The sequence below is a fragment of the Citrus clementina genome, unplaced genomic scaffold (genome assembly GCF_000493195.1).
Source record: "Citrus clementina cultivar Clemenules unplaced genomic scaffold, Citrus_clementina_v1.0 scaffold_2, whole genome shotgun sequence".
NCBI classification, from domain to species: Eukaryota; Viridiplantae; Streptophyta; class Magnoliopsida; order Sapindales; family Rutaceae; genus Citrus; species Citrus x clementina.
The window spans coordinates 22697441-22719627 of NW_006262688.1; the positions used below are offsets into that span (position 1 = coordinate 22697441).

At 33.6% G+C, this 22187-nt stretch overlaps 2 protein-coding genes across 2 annotated transcripts; both read right to left on the bottom strand.

The window, feature by feature from the left end:
• Positions 1-1198: 1198 nt before the first annotated feature.
• On the bottom strand, positions 1199-10930 carry LOC18051026. Its single transcript, XM_006447547.2, has 6 exons — positions 9863-10930; positions 8684-8830; positions 8107-8396; positions 4230-4422; positions 2543-3844; positions 1199-1789 (listed from the first exon to the last, which is right to left on the bottom strand). Exons 1-6 carry the CDS (start codon positions 10277-10279, stop codon positions 1562-1564), a joined length of 2577 nt encoding a protein of 858 aa, XP_006447610.2. The 5' UTR covers positions 10280-10930; the 3' UTR covers positions 1199-1561.
• A 224-nt stretch (positions 10931-11154) lies between these two features.
• On the bottom strand, positions 11155-17396 carry LOC18051028 (lysM domain receptor-like kinase 3). Its single transcript, XM_024191592.1, has 12 exons — positions 16491-17396; positions 15244-15280; positions 15123-15127; positions 14837-14998; positions 14176-14360; positions 13188-13277; positions 12981-13074; positions 12745-12896; positions 12577-12668; positions 11875-12013; positions 11522-11620; positions 11155-11434 (listed from the first exon to the last, which is right to left on the bottom strand). The coding sequence occupies exons 1-12, from the start codon at positions 17128-17130 to the stop codon at positions 11270-11272; spliced, it is 1860 nt and encodes a 619-aa protein (XP_024047360.1). The 5' UTR covers positions 17131-17396; the 3' UTR covers positions 11155-11269.
• Positions 17397-22187: the final 4791 nt, after the last annotated feature.

A 22187-nucleotide genomic window follows, 5' to 3' on the forward strand; every position in this document is an offset into this window, starting at 1 on the left:
TAAATACCTAAAAAATATTCTCAAAATATAATCAAATGGCACAAAAAAAAATAGAAAAGAACTTTTGTGATAAAAAAAAAACTTTTGACTATTAAAAAAATTGTATAAAACGTACACTCAATATATGAGAAGTACTAGCAATAGTTACTCGCAAAGGCACTTGAACTGGTTGAGAAGATTTAAATAATTAGATAACTATAATCGAACCATTAAAGTGAACGATAAACTTGAAATGAAAAATTAAAATAACAAATTGTAGGATTTTTTTTATTATTTTGTTGAATTTGCTCAAATAACCAAACAAAAAAAGGAAGATACGTATCAGGTAGCTGAGAGAGCGAATCACACTTATGGTTATGGGAGGCAGTTGCTAGCAGTCCTTTTCCGTTATTAAGTTGCACACCCTAACCCAAAAATATAAGAAGAATTTAGCCGCTTATTAAGTATACAGGGACGTATTAGATATGAGTGTATAAACTAGGGCCCTTATTTCAGAAAACATTAAAAATGAGAAACCTCAACGATAACCTCCCAAAAGGCTCATGAAGGGTCTACGTCATCCTACGGGGACAAATTTCCTTTTTTTTTTTTATTGTGGCCATGAACTGACAAGTGTCTTTGCTCCCAGTACTTTTAAAAGATGTGAATTGACAAGTGCCGCTCGTGTACTGTTTTGGTCGTGCTGTGATTGCAGGCCTTAAATTACTATTCTCGAATAAGAAAAACAGAAATGAAAAAAAAAAAATGGAGTAATAAAAAAAAAAATGGTAATGAACACCATTTATAAGTGACAATGATATACAGTTGATACATGCTGCTGGAAATAGTCTGGGAGCTTGAAGCAATTTTTTTCCTTTTTCTCCGAAAAGAATTTGGTAATGATGGGGACTAGAGTGTTTAATTTCGCTTATGGCTCTTGGCACGGTGGATTAAGACCAAAACAGCGCAAAATGAAAAGTGGTGTTCTCTTTTGATCAGTATCAGATTTCCTTGCCAATTAAAGGAGAAGATCGTGCAAGATAATCAGTCAAAATCAATCACGAAACAGTTGTCAAATTTGAGCAGCCGACAGGCGACAACCCGCAACAAATTTGCCGACTCGGTATATGGAGATTGAAGATCTGATGACAAACATATGCAGTGTTTATGACCCACAAAGTCAATTGTCATGATACAAAGAACATGCAGCGTCGCGTGATTTAATTAGATAAGATCAAAATGTATAGGAAAGTCAGTTCACATTTGTTTGGAAACCAGACTGGCAGCCAAATCCCAAAAACATATTATTCAAGAGAAACGAATAATAAATTACATCAGATGCAACATTACAACCCACGTGATCCACATTTCTATGTCTCTTTGCCCATGCACTAGCACCCAAATCAGTTATGGTATCAACTATATAACTCCTGAAATCCAGTGAATACGGATAAAGTGGATCTTCACTTCAAATGGGAATTCTCATTGCAGCAAAGATTGTATTTATGTCTAAGCTGTGATGTATAAAATACCCATGCCAGAGACTCAGTTGTGTGAGAACTGAGAAATTGTGTACCCCGCATTAGCTCTTCTGATGAACAGCGATTTGGTGGATGTCCATGTCCTTCAACATGACAGCACGCCCACAAGAATCACATGGAGCAGTCCGTGATCCACAAATGCTCTCATGCTCAGATAGCCCCCTCATTCTATCCCGAACATCCATAGCTGATGTTCCAGCTTGGACCATGTCCCCACAAAACCTGCATGTAATTAGGCGTAGAGGGCAATCCGAGGCTTGATGCCGCACCTGTCAAAAGAAAAAAAAGCGGATGATCAGATATTCCTAAACAATAATTTAAGTCCAATTATAGTCTGCAAAAAGTCAGTATCTTAGACTTCTACATTTTCTTAGTCCCAAAAGATAACATTTTAACTTGCAGGATTTCCATAAAGTAACATCAAGCTTTATTGCATCTCTACAACTTGCTGCATGAAGAATTTCTTATCATTTCCTTTCCACTTTATGTAGATATAAGGGCACGGCTTTCTTAATATATGCACTGGCGGATGGTTATTAAGACATACTAGTAATGCAACGCAATACTGCATGTCACTTAAAATTGTCTAGTAATGCAACGCAATACTGCATGTCACTTAAAATTGTCTAGTAATGCAACGCAATACTGCATGTCACTTAAAATTGTCTAGTAATGCAACGCAATACTGCCTGTCACTTAAAATTGTCATTCATTGCACAAATATCTTGCTTATCTTATTTAATCCAGTTCGCATCCAAGCTATTGTGATTCTGATGGCCCCATTAAAGAACCAGTTTTTCACTAGGGCATGGTGCACAATAGCACTGACAAGATAATATGCAAAACAAATGACCATCCTTCCTCACGCTAGAAGAACACAAGAGGATCATGTAGGATCTTAAAGTAGGTCAAAAGATGAAGCAGCTAGACTATCAAAACACAAAACCAAACAGCATGATGAAGGGTTGAAAAGGAAAAAAAGATTTACATAAGGAATTTCAAGGTAAAGGACAATAGCTTACCATTGCCGCGTTCTCAAGGACTACTCCACAAGGGCAACTACATTGCTCATGAAACACTTTCATGTGCTTCTCCATTTCTCTGCGCTGAAGACCTTGCCCACATTTGTCACAGTGGACATGGTCTCTGGCTTCCTCAGTCCTAAGAACCATCCCACAACCAGCATGCTGACAGGCTACACTATGTCTGCTACAATAAGCTTCATGCAACACTATACTCCGGCTGGGTATGAAACGCTTGCAATTTTTACACTGCACGGTATCCATTTCAATAGAAGATGAGGAAGATGTTGCTTCTTGACCCACCTTACGGCCACTATCATCCTCAAGAGTCACCAAAACCTGGAACTTTGTCATGCCCTTGAAGCCATACACACCAATGCTATATGTACCAACATCCACAGACTTATCCTTGGAACTAAGGATTACAACCTTTGAACCTGCATCATGAGAAGACCATTCGTGTAGATGACGGGTTGGAAACAAGAGGGGATGCCTAGATACATAAATGCTAGTGTCTCCTCCATCTATCTCTGAGTCAACCCTCACTTCAGCCCTTTTCTCCCCAGATACAATTTTCTTACGAGTATCATCATCAATTGTAAACTTGTAAAACACATACTTTCCTTCTTCAACCATTCCAGATTCCGACTTTCCAAATAGAAGCGGCTTAAGCGTATACTGATCCGTCCCCGCTGACATATCATCTGGACTCACTATATCGACCTCAATATCTGTTTCCAGAACAGATACGCTTGAAGAGGGTTTCAACTCAAGAACTTTTAACTTGTATGCCAACTCCCCATAATTGACAGTGAGTACATCATCTTGAGAAAGGGTGGCATGCTGGCGAAGGCTTGTTTCAAGAACAGCCTTTTGATTGGGTAATTCTGCAAAACCAATCCCCTCAGGCTGAAGTTTTGCATAAGTTCCTTTCGGCAGTCGAACATAGCGAACTTCAACAAACGAATTGTTTGGAGTATCACTAGGGAATAAATTTCTCCATACATGAGGAGGAAGTCCAACAAAACCTTCATCAGCAGTGAACTCCAAAACACCTGAATGGGTGCTCCGATTACTTTCTTTCTCGCCATCTACCATATTCGATGGACCTTCTTGGTGAAGCACTGATAATTTGAAATGCAGAGGACCCTTATCAAATGCACCTTGACCAGACAATTCAGTGAAACAGGACGGAGGCAATTTGATCTTATCTCCACTGCCCTGAAAAGGCAAAGCTTCTAACGTACGATAAAACACAATTCCTCCTCCAGCAAGCAAACTTTCCTGCATCTCTTGATCAGCCTGCCAAAAAAAAATTCAAAAACCCTTGTCAATAAAGCCGACTCAATCCAAGGCAACATTTAAAACTACAACATAATTATGGAAATAATATCAGCAATGCCTAAAGAACTTCTAATTAACATTCATGCCAACATAATCATATCTGGTAAGGTCAACTGCATCATTTAACAAATAAATAAAAAAAAATTTCCCCATCATCAAATTTACTTAGATATACACATTGGTGTCACCCTCAATAAACATATAACACATGCTCCCCCCCACAAAAAAAAAAAGAAACACAATTATTTGCAACATAAATCACAAACGCCCATAAAAAAACATGTAATCAAATCAACAACTTAATACAAGAACGAAAATAGATAATGAAAGAAGAAAATGGTACCTTGAGCTGGGCATCAATGGCATCGAGTCTACGGGATCTCTGGGCAGCTTCAATGGCTTCACGTTGTTTCTTAGCCTCTTCTTTAGCCTTCTTCTCTCTTTCAAGCTTCAATCTCGCTCTTTCTTTCCTCTCCTTTTGCTCTTTCTCTAGCTTCTCTCTCGCTCTCCTCAGCTCAAAATCCATAATTTTTTTCCTTCAAAATTGAAATTTTCTTTTAACGCCCTTTTTTGAAGTTTGATCGAGAATTCTTTTTTTCCTCTTTTGATTTTGTTTTTGAGATGGGTTGGTGTAGTATTTAAGGTGATCGGTAATGATGATGAGGGAGAGTTAAAAGAACAGTCGAAGCTTCGTGTTCGCTAAGAATAAGGAAATCGAGTTCACATATCAGAAAAAGCAAAAAATAAATAAATAAATAAGAATAATAATAAACAAATAAATAAATAAAAAGGAAATCGAGTTCAGTTTTGTTTTGTCTGGTCGGAGTCGGATTCTTTTTTAAACCTGTCGGGCTTCCAGAATAATCTGGGCCTTTCGTTGACGTTCGTAGGCCCAACCGAGTGAGTGATTCTATCTATACCCCACATATATACCTAATGGCACTTGTTTTATATTAGAAAAAATAAAAATATAATTGAGTGGTCCTCCTGCCGCCCCATAATTTATCTCATGAAAACCCCTTTTTTACCCCTCCAAATTATACCTGTTAAAATTCCATAAATAACCTTCTAGATAAATCCCAAATAATAAGTTAATCTATTTTACATTTTTCCTTTTAACAACTTCTCTCCCTAAACTCTGTTCTAATCTCTCTCTATTATGATTCCATAATCGATTCTAAGCTCACTCTATTATGACTCCATTTAAATTGTTTTTCCCCATCGTATATATAGTTGTAGGTGAACTTTTTGAGATTTTTGGTTGGATTCTAAATATAATATTTTCATTATCATATCTTTTCCCAAGGAAGACCTAACCCACTATCTTTCTTTGAACTTGACTCATCTATGGTTGTTTTTTAAAGAGAAAATTTAATAAAACAATTTTTAATTAATTTCTTGAAGATAACTCCCTTCTAAAAGCGAAGGAATTATAGAAAGTATCTCTCACTTTGATTTTTTTTTTCTAATTTTTTTCTCTTTTTTTAGTAAAGGTTAAAACAGTGGTCATATAGTTTAAGAGGTTTCTTAAGACTTTTAAATGAGTGTTAGGGTAGATAATGCTATCACTTTTAAAATAATTATTGTTACCTTTACTGCAGAAATAATTAGCTATGACGAGAATCAATTAAATATTTAGTAAAATTTATTTTAGAAGTAATCATATATGGGTACTAGGGATGACAATTTTTCCTAATGGAGAATCCCATCCTGTTTGGGAAGGGATTGTGATATATTTTTATCCCACAAAAATATATAGAGACTGGAGTGAGATGTTTTTTTATCCTACTTACATATACAGGACAAGATTGGGATTGGTAAATCGCATCCCATCCCGTCCCATTGCCAACCCTAATATTGTGTACTAAATAGTACTATCAAATTGTTGTAAAAATATAAATAATTAAAATAGACATAATGTTGAATAACATTTATTTACACATTTATAAACAAGTATATAAAATATTTTATATTTTTTGAATATAATAATTGATAACTAATAAATATTTATATTATTAATTTTATTTTTTTATTTTTTATCTCAATATAATTGGTAATAATAATCTCTTTATTGTTAATGATTTTATTTCTTAATTAATAAGGATAATTTTGATTTTTTTTTCACCATGTATATAAGGATATATATCAAGCTGTGTTAAATATAAAATTAATTCTCAAAATTAGATTTTCAAAAATTAATTCTTTCTTAACTTTCAAAATCTATTATATAGTGGGATGATTTTATCAAAAGTAATTTAAAAAAAATTATCAAGCAATAAAATTAATTCTTAACTTTTCAAAATTACTTTTGAGTTTTTAGAAAACAATCCTATCTAGGCCCTTAACTTAAGTACTTCTTATAGGGTGTTTGTAGTACTATTTTTAGCACTAATAGAGCCCACCAATTGACTCATGGGAAATTTTGAGCATCTCTAATTTATCTTTTTTTTTAAGTACATTTCTAAATATATTCAGAAACTTTGTTTTTTTGAAAGATAATATATGTACGGCTTAACAATTACCAATACCTCCAAAACATGAATATTCACTAGTTATCTATCCACTACACCTGTCGGCCTAATCGTAGGCCTTGGCTCACCTTCCGTGGACAAATTTTTTAGAATAAACCGAAATTTTTAGTTTGGTTTGATTTGAGAATTTCAAAAAATTGATTTGGGAATTTCCATTCGATTTAGGGTGCGTTTGGGATTGAGGTTGGACAGCTGTAGCTTAAAAGTTACAGTACTAAAGTATTTGGTAAACATTAGCTGCTGTAGCTTTTAAGCTATGTTTATATGATTTTTCACTTGTATATTATAAAATTTATTATATCTTTAATAATTTTATCAAAATTATTATTTAAAATTTATATTTACTATATATTATTAACTTTTGTTTCATAATTATAGCTTTTTTTTTTCACAACAACTGTAACTTAAAAGCTACAGCACCTCAATCCCAAACGCATCCTTAATTTTGATAATCATAAAACACCAAACCGAAACAAAAAAAAAAAAAAAAAAACGATTTGAACCAGATTTTTTTAGGTCTAGTTCGATTTGGCCCACCCTAAATGCCACAGCCCACGTGGCATTCTTAAGTTAAAAATTATTTTTTGATTTTGTGGTTTAGTTCTGGAATAAAAAATTTAAACTAAAAATTAAGTTAGAGTATTCAATTTTATACTGAATTGAATTATTCAGTCTTTTTTAAGAAAAAATACCAACGAACCTCTTAAAAACTGAACCCAACTAAATTGGTAATTTTTTGGATCAAGTTTGATTCTGCCCTCCCCTAAGAGGAGCACTTGAGTTTTCAAGGCAATAGATTGCTCAACAATATTTGAATTACTCAGGTCGGCATTCTTTCTTCTGTTTCGTCCACCATCACTAATGATGCTGGTGCTTCCCCCTAAGGCAAAATACTTTCTTATCGATGCACTTTTACATCCCACAATTTTGGGATCGCTTAGCCCCGTTCATCTTCGAGGATTAATCTTGTGATGGTTCAATTCATAAATCTGCTTTTAAAATATAAGTCAGAATTTGCTTTCAAATATTCGGAAAAAGAAATCAACTAAGGATAATGAAAAATATAGAGAATAACAGCTTAAAGAAATAATTCTTGATTTTTATTCACATTTTTCATTTTTCTTTTAGTTTTTTTTTTTTTTGAAATCAAGAGCTGATCTTTTGTTCACATTAAACGAAAAAATTGAACAAGTTTTTCAATTTTTCATTTTGTTCACATTAAACGAAAAAAATGAACAAGTTTTTCAATTTTTCATTGTTGCGAACTAAAAAATTAGGGCATAAAAAACAATACCAAACAAAGGCTTAATTGCAAAGTTAGTGCTAAAAAGTTTAAGCCTCATCTAACTTACGTATAAAAATTTGATATTAGAAGCTCAAGATGCACGATATATGCATGCAAATCTGCTCTAAACTATAGGCAAGATTTGGAACACCCAACCTTCAATTGTGGTAACTCCAGAGATCTTAAACAGTTGAACTAATCATTTGAATGTAATAATGAAGGAAAGTCATGGGAACTTAGTTTATTAACATGGTATAACCCCTACTAGTCGCAACAACAGGAACAAGAAAGAATTAAGGTCGAGTTTGTCATCTGTGCAATGCGGATTCCATATTTCTCACAAAAAAGATCTACAATACAAAGAAAGCACGTGCAGCTTTACATTTCAAATTGATCGTTAATGTCAGTCCACGGAACCATCCTTTTCAGAGTTATCTTTTTCATTCAAGAGCCTCTCAATGTTGTTTAATGCATCTTTTGCAGCCCTGTTATGTGCAATTTCCTTCTTCGGAGCATAAGCACCTCTACCCAGAAGTTGGTCTTCTATGAAAATATGAAAAGCCGTGCTTTCCTTCCACAAATCCACAAACTTCACTTTCAATTTATTCTTCTGGCACACTTCATAAAGTTCAGTCACTGGGTGTGTCTTGAGTGTTTCTGGACTAATCATTGGCTTTAATAGTTCCTTAAATACCTGTCCGACAGCCAAAAATCACACAACCGCATTAATTTGCAAAAGAATAAACTTTATTTGTATATATAGAAAATGGACACCACAATAAAGTTCTTGATTTATATGCAAGATTAGTGCTCATTTGTGGCTGTTGTGTTTTAACTCGACTCGGTTTTCTATTGACCCAAATAACTATCTATTTCTATTATCATTGGAAAGTTTTAAATGTTTTTATGGCTAGACTATGAGAATATATAAAATATGAAGAAATTAAGGAGACAGGGAAAAGATTTAAATCATTGAAGTACCTTCCAAACAATATCTATTGAAGAATTGCAGTCAATGAAGACTGCCCCAATTGTTGATTCAACGATATCGGCTAAGACCTTGGGTGCATCAACTAGACCATTGGAATGCAAAGGATAGTCCAATATAGCTTCTGAAAATTCTCTGATCTGTACAAGTTAATAATAATTGTCAGCGAGACCAATTATCAAAGTAAGATTATGGTGCATTTGAGATTAAGTTGTTGTGGAAAAAAAAACTATAATTATGAAATAAAAATTAGTAATATATAATAAATGTAACTTTTAAATAATAATTTTGATAAAATTATTAAAGATACAATAATTTTCCGTTATACAAGCAAAAAATCATTTTAACATTGTTTCGAAACTACAGCAGTTAGTAGTTACCAAACACTTAATGTTGTAACTTTTAAGGTATAATTGTCCAACCTCAAATCTCAAACGCACCCTTAAACCCCCATATTTAAGATGAGTGCAGCGCAACTCCTAAAACGTTACATCTTAACTAAGCTAAATTAGTGTAATTTTTATTTTACCCAAAACATAAGCAGTCAACACCATAAACCAAGTTAGAGCATGACAAACCCTTTGTTCCATTTTGTGTACGGAAGAACTACAAACACAATTTACCAAGGTGTGTGTGTATATATATATATATATATATATATACATATAAAATCATCCTTAAGTGTAGACGTCTTTATTTTTTCTAATGCGGACGTACTGTTAAGATGTGCCACTTAATAGAGTTATTTTTAATACACTATAAAATTATAAGATTTAATAGTATTAAAAACTTATTCCAATGAACTGGGGTGTATTCATGTATAAAAAAAATAAGAGTTTCTATCATAGAGAACGACTATATATATATATATATATATGGGCATAGAAACATCCAAAAATTAAAAATTAAAATCTGGACTAAATTAATTCTTGGAAGCTACACAATTTTTGATCGTTCCCCATCAATAGCAAAATTTGGTTGAAATTGATGCCATAAAATTCGAAACTCAAATGTCTAAGGTGTCACGACCACAATCAATGCCATTTATCAAAGTATCAAACCGCATGCACCAACCATTGATGAATCGGATACAGCCACATCATCAATTTTATCGGCTAATTAATACAAATATTAAATAACGCATTGACATGTTCAAACATTGTGCGACTTACTTGTTCTTCAAGAAGAGGCTTGTTGTGGCGTAGATACTTGTGCAACCCTAATTTAATGGCAACACGTGCGAGCTTCTCTGTGTTGACATTGGCTGAACGGAGCCGAGTCAATGATCCTGGTGGCAAATTCGGGTACAGAAAGAACTGTTCCTTCGTGAGCAATAGATTAAGCACCGAGTCACCCACGTACTCTAAACGCTCATACGAAAAGAACCTTTCGGGACATGAAGGATCAGTAAAAGCTTCTTCTAATAAGTTTTTGTTGTTAAATCTGTAACCCAGAATCTCTTCCACCTCATCAAGATTATTAGCATTAGGTAGTGATTCTGACTCAGACTCGTCACCCGCTTTTTCATTAACGAAAAGGTCTTGTAGCAGGTGGCTGATAAGCGCTTCTTCTTGGTGTGCTTCTTCCATGGCTACGACCAACGACCATTGGATTTGGAGAGAATGCAAAGAAAAGACTAATGAAGGGAAGGAAGATATTTTACTGGGTTATTCTTTTAATATACGTTTAAAGGGGAAAAAAATAGAAAAAGATGTATAAAATCAAATAGAGTGAGAAGATCGATCTTGTGCTCGTACGGCCCATGAAATCTTTCTTCCAGACTGTCCGTGAAAAGGGTTTCGCCAAAAAAGAAAGAAGGTTGGCTCAAGTGCGTGCGCAAAAGGTAATTAACAGTTGACTTTTCTGGGCTTATAGCAATTAGGATTTTCTAATTAACCTACGCTTATTTATTTGGAGCCTGGAAACTGATGTTGACACGAGACGTGCAGGGTCAAACATGCCCTTTTCTTGTGGCCCAAGACAGAGAGCGCATTGTTAATTGTCTTTTCTGTGTTCTGCTTACCAACCAATGCGAGCAGATATTTGTTGGTATTTGTGTCCATTTGTGCCGTTTATAGTCAAGTTTCTGCTTCAAGTTAATAAATGCATCATATTTTAAGAATGCTCTAATTCTGCATGACTTGCATTGACACCTACAGCTCAAGTGGCAATTGCGGTTTTAGGCTTCCAGCTTTGGCCCTACGGTGGAGTTTGTTTCTTGCAGCACAGGGAATAGGTATTTTATAGCATTTTCCTCTTTAAGTTTTTCTTGTTCTGCTCAACAAAGACTCATCTCCTTGTAAAATTGATAACGACAATCGGCCTTACAGCTGCAAGCTGTTGATGTTACAACGATCAAAAGATTTTCATCCTTAAATTTAGATAGACGATGCCAACTAGAACAATAAATGATTAAGAATGAAGATGATTAAAAAACCAAAACATGAGTCTTTTCTTTCCAAGCTTAACAAACTGCAAATAAATTTTATTGCCTTGCGGTAAATCTCAACCATATGCATTTACAGACAATAAACGATAGTGAAATGACTAAACTTAATAATACGAGGACGGCGCCGTCACTACCTTCCCGACATTAGATTGACAAGAGCGTGATTTTCATAGAAGGAACCAACATCCCAATCCTCCGTTGTCGAAGAAAGAGTCATTAGGGCAACCACAATGGATCTCATACTAGGACGTAGTTGCGGATATTCTTGTGTGCACACCTTGGCAAGCTGGGCCATCTGAAATTGAAGCAGAAAACATTGTTTCAACAAACTGAAATCATGAAACAGAATGTTACTGTACTTTTCCTTTACAATTGTTCTCACCTTGAGGACAGAGTCCAGTGGACAGTTGTCTCCAAGCCGAGGATCAACAAGTTTACGAAGATCCTCTATTGGGTCAGGCAGATTAAGAACTTCCTCGAACTGTGAAGCAAACAAAGACAATAAAAAACTGTTCATGGCTGGTCTTCCAACCAGCTCAAGGTGAGTGGAGTCAGACAAGTGAAAACCAACTAACTATAAGCTTGATATGTTACAGAAACTAATCAGCTCAAAATTGTCATTATGTGGACAGCGAATGATTTTAACTTTGATTTATATTTCAAGACAAGACCATTGAGTATGAGCTCACTTATCACCTCTCTTAAAGGAACTAAAGAAATGACAAGAAAACTAACCAAAGCAACAAGGCCCTTTGAATCGGCAGAGGAACCATTACCCTTGACTATGGCTTCTTTGGCAGAAATAAGTTCGTAGAGGACAACCCCAAAGGCATATACATCTACTTTGGGAGAAACATCACCGTATTGAGCATATCTGCAAAGCATTAAGATTTTTTTTTTTTATATTAAGCATTAAAAAAAGTTTAGTCCAATTTTCTAAAAGACAAAAAGAAAAAAGATATATCTTTTTGAGGCAAAGAATGCAAAACTCATCCTTGGAGTTCCATCATGCTCTTTTTCTTGCAGTAATCAATACATCCAGAGAACATCACATACTGGCACCTCAATATTTTAGGTCTCCAATTCTCCCTCTCTCCAAATTTTTTTTTTTTCCCTCAAAAAATTTTTTTCCAGTCCAGCCAAAATGATCTGAACATATCTCTGGGTCTTGGCTCAGGCTTGGGCCAAACTATTAGTAGATTATAAAAATAATTAAAATTTTGGCTTCTCTGCATGCCTACCCACGTATAGCAAGCATTACATCTTGATTACTAAACAATCATGAAAAACATTCAATGCACCTGAGGTCAGATATTCAATACTAGTGCAAGCTGCTAGAAGCATCCAGAAACCAATTGTTCAAAGTCGGTCATTCCTGACAATTAATGCTTAGTTTTACTTTGCCAAATTAAAATAATAAAGAGAAGATCATCTTACTCTGGAGGCATGTATCCAAATGTGCCCACAAGACGTGTGGGGAGTGATGCACTTCCAACTTCTGTCAGTTTCGTTAATCCAAAGTCAGCAACCTGCAATGTCAATGATTCATTACAAGTTGTGAACAGGCTTCAGAGAGCACCTTGGCAACAGAGGTACGAATGTAACCTTTGCATGGAAGTTCTTGTCTATCAATATATTTGCTGATTTAATATCTCGATGAATATAAACAGGGACTGTGTGCTCATGAATATACTCCAGACCTCTTGCTGAATCAAGAGCAATTTGCACCCTAGAAGACCATGGCAGAGGATCCCTACCTGAAGATAGAGAAACATATAATCAGCATTACTCTCAATGTGCTGCGACAAGAAACAATACTTACCAGGGGTTTCTAACTTTACCTGATCCACGTAAATGTTCGCTTAAGTTGCCATTCTCAATGTATTCATAAACAAGGAAAAGAGAACCTTCAACACAGTATCCAATTAGGCGCACCTGCATTGGATGTTAATGACATGTAATGCCAATCGATTAACAAAGTAAACAGTCTATGATCAACCAATCAAAAAGGGGAAAAAAAGAGAAAAAGGACCACCCATGCATATTACCAAGTTCAAGTGATGAACGTGCGTTAGAACCTTCAATTCAGCAAGAAATTCCCTCGATGCTTGCATATCCATCTTTTTTATAGCAGCTTTCTGCATCAAGAGGTTTACACGGATGAGTCTTGATAGATAGGAATTTCCATGCTTAACAAAGAAGCAATATGATGTTGACAATGCTGGCAGTAATGCGTCCATGCATAAAAAGCACATGCAGTATGCCAATACACACTGAAACATGCGCAAAGGTGAAATTTAAGGAAATATTAGAAAAGGCAAAATTGCGTTACACTTGGGCAACAAGCATAGCGCATGTCATTAATAATGTAAATAATTTCCCCCAAGTCAACGTTAACCTAACCTAATACTGAAGCAGCAAAGTACCTAACCTAATACTGAAGCAGCAAAGTTCATTCATATCTTATATTCACTTTTAACTATCCAACACAATTGCAGTTAACTAAGCCACATATCCCTATACTTGTCTCAACTATGAGAACCATGGATAACTGATCCTCTCATAATGACCTCCTGCTCCCTAAATTGTGGCCAAAATCACACAAACCAAAAAAGTATGAATTGCCAAAAATTCAGTAAAGATATTATGATGTCAGATTATGCTATGTAACTTGCAGAAAGCAATTATGTTGAACCTTGATATAAGCTTGAATGACTTTCTTTTCTAGATTATTTAATTGTTCATTGATGAAATATCTAAGCATTCACCTCTGAAATCTAAAAAGGTGTCTCAAATGATCTATTTATAACAGTCGATTGATGAAATATCCTGGCATTCACATCTGAAATCTAAAAGGTATCTCAAATGATATATTTCAAATTCACTGCTTGACAATTTACTTGGTGCATGGAAAATGTTACTTGGTCAGACACAAGCAAGAACTGAGCTAATAAAACAATAGTATACAATAATTCAGAATCAGACTCTTCTTCAACAATTAATTTATGACAAATGAAAAGGCACAGAACTACAGACCTCTCCTCTCAGCTCTGCATAGTAAACAGCTCCAAAACCACCTTGACCAATTTTATGGGACATACTGAAATTATCAGTTGCCTTGGAAAGTTCTTCATATGAGAATTCCACCGACTTGTCCACAGTGATTGCATTAAGGGATGTGGGAGTGCCAGCAGCTGGACCAGTAGATTCCACAGTTTTATCTATGTAATTCAAGGAGAAAAATGCTTAAAGTTTGATATCATCATCTTCAAGATCATAAGAACAAGAAAAAGCAGTAAAGCACGCTAATTTTGTTCCACTGTATGCACAGAGAGGGGAAGAGGGGACAAAGTAAACACATTGGAGAAGTAGGATGATTGTATCGATCAGAATGCTCCATAACCAGAAGAGGATAAAAATTAAAAAGAAAAGGAAAAGACAGCGTATTGCAATTAACATATGGATACTGTTGACTCGAAACAAGAATATAAACAGCAATTTTCTGCTGACATATCTCACAACTTTAGATCTTAAAATTTTCAGAACAGGCAATCACCAGTAGTTTATATTAAATTTTGGGTATCATTAAGAGGAAAGATAAGTCTAAAGAAATTTGAGGGAAGCTGGAATCACTATGTACTGTATAATTCACATTTGTCCAAAATAAACAAACAAGAAGCTGAAAATGATAGAGTACCAGATCCAGACTGAACGGAAAGATCTTGAGATGTGGCTGAGAGCAATGCTGCCCTCTTCACCCTCTTCTTTCGGTAAAATCCAACATACACACAAACTGCAAGCAAAGCCAACCCAGCTACTCCTGCTATAGATATGCCAGCAATAGCTCCACCAGCTATTCCTGCTTATATAAAAGTTAAAAATAAGCTAAAAGCAGCATTAAGTTTCTAGTTTACCATGTCACGTCAGCATTCCAAACTGAAGATAATTGTCATAAAACTAACATGCAGGGAAGACCAAACCACCTGTGCTGCAAAAGGGAAAGAAAGACAAAAAATAAGAACATTAGAAGACTCATAAAAGATTCAAAATTAAACAACAGACAACAAATTTAGTAAGCATAAAGATGGACCTAGCAGAAGTTACCTTGATGACTCCAGGGCCGGAAAGACACCATTTGCATCTGCAATAAGAAGGAATGATTTGGAGAAACCAGTCAATATGCCAATGGAATTAAAATTCTGCTACTTGATTTCTGTAGGTCAAACCGTTAATAATTTTCTGAAAATATAATGAGTGCACTAGTTAACAACCAAGGAATCCAATAACTTGGTGTTTTCTATTGCATTTCAGTAAGCAAATGTTGGCACTTGGGTCCCCTACAATATCACTAGAAAGAAACTATAGAAAACTTAAGACACAACAAAAAATAAATAGGAATCATTTTAAAGACTGTGAATGTACAGAACAGTTGCATACTGTTCCATAACCCATCTAGTTAACAGTTTGCCCAATTTTGAGGGGATACCGATTTGCTCTTCCAAAATGGTTAACAGGTCCATAATAAATAGTAGCATTACAAAATTCACCAGATTATAGAACAGGGAAAAAAAAGTATCTAACATATAATATCCTTATCCGCTGCATGGTGCTACTACTCAAATCATCTATGCCAATGGCTTGACAAAACAAAGGGTTATTCCAGTAATTATAACCAAAACATAAAACAAAAGTTGCTGCATACTAACTTCTCCACACATGAATACATAACAACTCCTGCTAACCCACAAACCTCCAAACAGCACCAACTGACAAGAAATTCACTGAAGAGTGAAGCTAGTAGACATTCTAAAGCAAAATCTACAACGTACAATACTAACCCTGAGCCACTATAAAATAGTAAGTCCAATCAAACTTTTGAACCAGAAGATAATTATTTACCTTAACTCCACACCAAACCCTATGACCAACACCCGTATCCCATTTGATTGTCCTCACTAAATATACGAACCTCTAAACCTCAAACTCATCATATAAGGATAGGTTTGTAATTGTCCTGCTTCTACTTAACTGTGTAAGCAGAACATCAAAACCATTTGGTATATATCCATTTTACTTGGCAGTTAATGTTTACAAAACCATCCACCCACTGCTGGTGAGGTGTGTGTTACAGAACAGCTGTAAATTAAAAAAGCCACAACATCTCAATCCAGACATACCTTAAATTAACAAATGCCACAGCTATGCATCAAATTCCCATCAAATAATTACCCTTTTCAACACAATTTTCAAACCCTCATTTAACCAAAAAAAAAAAAAAAAGATTCATTAACTTCGTATCAGTATTGTCTAAAGCACACAAAATTAAATCTTTGACAGGAAGAAACAATCACCTCTGCCCGGAATAAAGACCAAACCACTCCCACGAGTAAAATTCACACCAGGATTATAATTCTGCAGCAAACTGTCACTCAAACCCACATTCCTCGCAATCGACTGCAAGCTATCACCCGGTCTCAACGGATACGTAACAAACAACCGGTACTGCTTAGACACGTCAGCATCGCCACACGAACAATTCACGGTCACATTAAGCGTCCCCCTATCCGGAATCCTCGTCGGTGGATAATTATTAATCCTCTGCAACGACGCCGCATCAGTCAAATTCGAGTAATAAAGAGTCGCGACCTTCTCGTACGTGTCGCCGGAATTGATCGAGAATTGGAACACGTGGCCGAGGAATTCACCGTTGATGCAATCGCAGGGAAACGGAACGTTGATTCTCGTATCAGCAGGGAGACTGTCTTTGTTCGGCAATTGCTTGTTGTAAGATAAAATAGTTGTCAATTCAACGTCGTTGGGGTCGACGAGGGAAGATCTTAGGGTTTGGGCTATGAATGTGAGATTGGAGCCGGTCCAAACGTAATACGAAGCCAAAGCTGTGTCACAGCCTTTGGTGCACTTAGATTCGACGGTGACGGAGATAAGTGACGGTACGATGAGCACAAAGAAAATCATACACAATTGCTTCATCGGAAAAACAATAAAGTTGATGCAAATTCAGATTGAAACCCAAAATGGAACTGAGAGATACGAATTGATGGGGTAATTTTTGAAGCGTTGACCAGTTCGTTTGAATTTTGGTATGACGGTGCTTGATTAGTTGAATAGAGATTGTGATTGGAGTTTCTGTTATTAAATTTCTCCATTTAAATTATTTGCAGAGGCAGCTGCAGTAAAAGGCTCAAAAAGATTTGAGACTGATTGGTCGTTGTTGTGTTTTGAATGGATTTTTTGGTCTAACACACCGGACGGCTCACGTTGAATTCCCGCGGTTTTTATATACAGAGAGTGTTGGCGGGACTCGCTCGAGTAGAAAAAAGTGCAATACTCGCGCTGTGGAGTTGGCTTTTGCGGCCCAATCAGAAAGCCCAGTCCAAGCCCAATTTAGCTGGGAAGTGTATATATAATGTGTTTTTTGGTTTAATTTCACAACTTGAATGTAATTGCAAAAATGTACAGTTTGCTTGGTAATTTTTTTTTATAGTAGGAATATTTTTTTATTTATATCATAATAATATTTTTTCAGTACTTAAAAAAAAAAAGATTTAGATAGAGATAAGAAAAAAAGTCTGTGTAGCTCAATTGATCATGAATTTTCTTTAATAAATTAAATTTTCTCCCCACTCATGTACTTAAGGTTCGAATTTCAAAACTCTTGTATAAAAAACAATTGGTTTCATCAACTAAACTTTTTACATGTATGTTGAATGTTTGTAAAAAATTAAATTTTACAAAATCGACTCCAAAGTATGATATATTAAATTCTAAAAACGAAATTAACAAATTCAAATTGTAAATCAATTTATCCATAAGGAGTGTTTGGGATAATCACTTGCCATGAAATAATAAAACCATTTTAAACCTGGAATGAGAATATCATTTTATTATGTGCAAATACATATGAGATAGTTCAATTAATTGGATATGTTAATCTTAAAATTGTCTTATAAATGATTAAGTGGTTGTAAGTTTTTTTTTTTTAATCTTTTTTGTTGCATTTATGATCTGGTGCCTAAGTCATTACATAATTTAATTTATTAAAGAAATTATGCCTAAGCCATTGCATTTATCTTTTTTTGTCGCATTCTTTGCCAATTGCCACCGCACCTCCAACGCTAGAGAAATTTTAACCGTTGAGTATCGTATGAAATTTTTTGATTGGTGTTGCCTACTAATCAATTTCCGGTAAATATTTTTGAGCACCCGCGACGGCGCCAAAACCGACAATGGAACCTCCCATATTTTTTTATTATTTTATATCAATATTTATTTGTTGAATTAATTTATTTATGGAAAAATAAATTGATTATATATTTTTAATAATTAATTAATAAATACATTTAGAATTTTAATTAAAACTAAAATTCTTTATCCTTTTATAATATAAAAAAAAAAACTTGTACATTTTGGTTGTTACACATAAAAATTCTAATTTTAGTAATGATTTACCAAACATATCTACCAAACATGCTTAAATTATTATAAAAGTGATTGTTTGAGAATCTAAAGCAATTCGAATCATATTTTTAATTAAAATGTGTAATGAAATATTGATAAAGAAATTTGTGCTTGTTGAAATATACAACAACTACAATCCTTTTATTAGCATTCACTTGTTATTTTTCTGATTTATTCATTTTTTTATTTGGGTAAATTTTATGGAATATTAATGTTGTACAAAATTTGTGGCACGGGCTGTCATTGCTAATGCGAGTGGGCAGGGCGCCATTAAGAGTTTCAAGCCATCACATTTTTATTTGAAAATGTCAAATTTGAATGAAATTACTAATTTACCCTTATTGAAATAAATATATATAATTTATTTCCATACTATCTTCTTAATAGTCAATAACTCTCTAACACTATAATTTTACATTTTTGCCACTCGACCAAATAAGGCTACTGCTTGGAGGGTAGCAGTTCGAACGCCACAAACACAATGTGGAGATATTTCATTTCTTAATTATAATGTATAATTAAATGAAGGTATTATTCTCACTTACTCAAGTGTGAGTGGAGTAGACATTCTTCGAATATTAGTGAGAGTTAAAAATCTGGATAAAGCTCCATAAGTATTGATGTAGTTAGTCCTAGTAATAGTCTGATTTGTAAATATCAGTTATAATCTCATGTAATATGAGTTGTAGTTTGAGTAATAGTCTCATGTAATTAAAAAATAATAATTTTAGATTTTTGTCCTTATTTTGAAATATACTTTTATTCATATTTATTATTAATTAAATAAATTATCTAATAAAATAAAATAAAAATTAATTACTAAACTTAAGAAATATAAGTTTGGAGTGAATAAAATATTAATAGTAAAATATTTTTCTTATTTTTGTTATTTATAAACATCTTTTTTTTTATAACAAATATATATTTTATATTTTTAAGATAAAATATCAAGAAAATAATCTCCCTTTTTTTTATAAATGATACTGAATTTTATTAAAGGGAAAAAAAAAAGAGAAGAAAGAGTATCAAATTATTCATTTGAAACTATATTTGGGGAGGCCCCAAGTATCTTCATGCAATTTTTTATGAATTGAAATAGGAGGATCATCCCACCAATCTTAAGTATTAAGATTTCACCCCTGGTTAACAGGACCATCACTGCTAAATACCATTCTCTGTAGATTTGTGAGCTAACAAAGTGAAATTTATTTACTTTTTTTTTATAGATTTTTTATATTAAGAGAGCCATTAACTATTATGAAAATAATAAGAAAATAGAATATATATATATATATATATATATATATATATATATATATATATATATATATATATATATATATATTGATTTGAATACTAGAAGACTGACAATTTCTCAATTTGAATTGATCCAAACGTTCTGCGCCGTCGCCTGCTTTATGTATTTTCAAATAGATTATTAAACTTGATTCTTGACTTTATTAGTAAATTAAATTATTGCACAAAAATAATTATTTCATGTATGACACTTGATGGCACTCAAGACAATGCCGAAAAGTTCTTATTCGCTTATTTTATTTACAATGATTTGACAATATATTAAAATCAACGACCTTGTATATTAGTCTAATCATGATGTTTTTAAATAATAAGATTGAATGACTCATACAAGGACATGATCAAGAAAACGTAGATATATGTATATATTTCTATATGATCTACATTTTTTTTTTTTTGAAATAACATTATCTATTCTCTTTACCTTCTCTCTTTCCTTGTTAATTTGATTATACTTAATCCAAAAAATTAAGAAAAAATTGTTTTACCCAACAACATTTAGTCAATGAAATTATGATCAGAATGAAATATTGAAAAGTAAAAAAGTTAACCTAGAAAATATAGCAACAAAGTGACTAATTTTAATTGTGATTAGAAAGCAAAGAAAAGTGATTAAAGCAAAACAAAAAAGTGACAACAACTTGTTATTTGTCCATAAACTTTAATCATAACATATTTGATAGTAAAGAATTTTCAGTTTTTTAGACAGTGCATGGTGCTTTCGTGTATATTTACAAAATCTTCTATCTGAATTTGCTTTACTTCAATGGACAGAATTTTATCAGAATGAATTATATACATGTATTCACCTTGGACCCTACACAAAGTTAATGAAATCATAAGCAATTAAGGGAATATGAATGTGGTAAGTTGAATTAATCATTCTAAATGTTTCAGTCTCCCAAACCTGAACCCTACAAAAATAATGTTTTCCTGACTTTGAAAAGCTCTTTCTTATTCCAGGTCGGTCTATATTTTGACCCATCATAATGTCAAGAAAATGTGATTATATTTCATCAACAGAAAAAAGTGTTAAAAATCAAATATCATGGAGACAAATAATATTGGATTCATTCAACTGCCCACTCAAGTGATCATTTTCTATTCAACCACCGCACAAAAAAGTAAAAGATGCCTTTCAGATCCAATTGAAACTTGATCCCAATCCAAAACTTACCATGTAATAATAATTAAAACCAAATGGGTTCTTTTTTTTCTTAATTCCCATGATCGTATATCTTCTCAATTTCAGCCTTTTTTTTTTTCTTCTTTTGTGAAAGCAAACATATACTATTGTATATTTAGCACTATTAGTTGTTAAAATTGTGCAGATATGTAAACACTATAAATAGCCGCACAATCTTAAGACGAGTAGACACTCGACATATGTACGGTATTATTATAGACATATCTGCATTTGAAATTATGGTGATACCCACTTAATTCTTATCACCATGAAAGGCGATACATATGGTACAATATCGAGATATGTAATTTGTGAAGTGGAAAAATTGACATATCAACTAAAGGAGGAAAGATTGTAACTTTGTTAGTGTGGTGGGATGCAAAATGAGCAAATATTGTCAAAGTTTGAGGTCATTTAATGAGAAATTTAAGTGTCCCGTACATGAGAGATTAGACGCGCATTATGATTTAGGTGAACATTCATCTTCATACATCCTCTTCATTTCCACCATCATTGATTCCATCTAACAATGCTTCCACTATCTGTAATTCATCGGGCTTCCTTAGGTTTGAGCAACAAATGTTAATATGTGTGTCACTCAATAAGGCAAGTCTAGTTGTTACACGAAAGAGGTGAAGCAAAAGTGTCAAGTGAATTTCGGTAGTTGAAAAAATCTTAATCCCTGCCTAGCTAGTACCCACAATTTAGTAAGACTTTTTGAAGTATTAATTCTTGAATAATGTTTTTATTATAACAAAATTCTCACGTGGTTCCACTTTAAAATATACGGATCAAATTATTTATATATAAATACATTTCTTTTCTGTAATTGCATTAATTGTCTTATTCGGGTGAATGCTCATTTATTCCTTATATTTTGACTTAAGTGTTCGTTTAATTCCTATATTTAAAAAAACAACCCTCAAAATATCTTTATAGTTAATTATATTACATTCTTAATCTGATTTTTGCTTTGCTTTTACAATAATAGCCTTGAAATAATATTCTTCACATTACTTAATTTATCTATGAAAATTCTAACTATAAAATTAACAATAATTAGTTA

Coding starts and splice junctions, on each gene's coding strand:
- LOC18051026 (XM_006447547.2), bottom strand. CDS start 10,279: ATGGAAGAAGCACACCAAGAAGAAGCGCTTATCAGCCACCTGCTACAA. Junction 8,397..8,683: donor CAATAGATATTGTTTGGAAG/GTACTTCAATGA, acceptor GCTGTCGGACAG/GTATTTAAGGAACTATTAAA. Junction 4,423..8,106: donor AAGGATGGTTCCGTGGACTG/ACATTAACGATC, acceptor TCAATTTTGAAG/GAAAAAAATTATGGATTTTG.
- LOC18051028 (XM_024191592.1), bottom strand. CDS start 17,130: ATGAAGCAATTGTGTATGATTTTCTTTGTGCTCATCGTACCGTCACTT. Junction 13,278..14,175: donor ATGCAGAGCTGAGAGGAGAG/GTCTGTAGTTCT, acceptor CTCTTGATGCAG/AAAGCTGCTATAAAAAAGAT. Junction 11,621..11,874: donor CAAAGGGCCTTGTTGCTTTG/GTTAGTTTTCTT, acceptor TTTGCTTCACAG/TTCGAGGAAGTTCTTAATCT.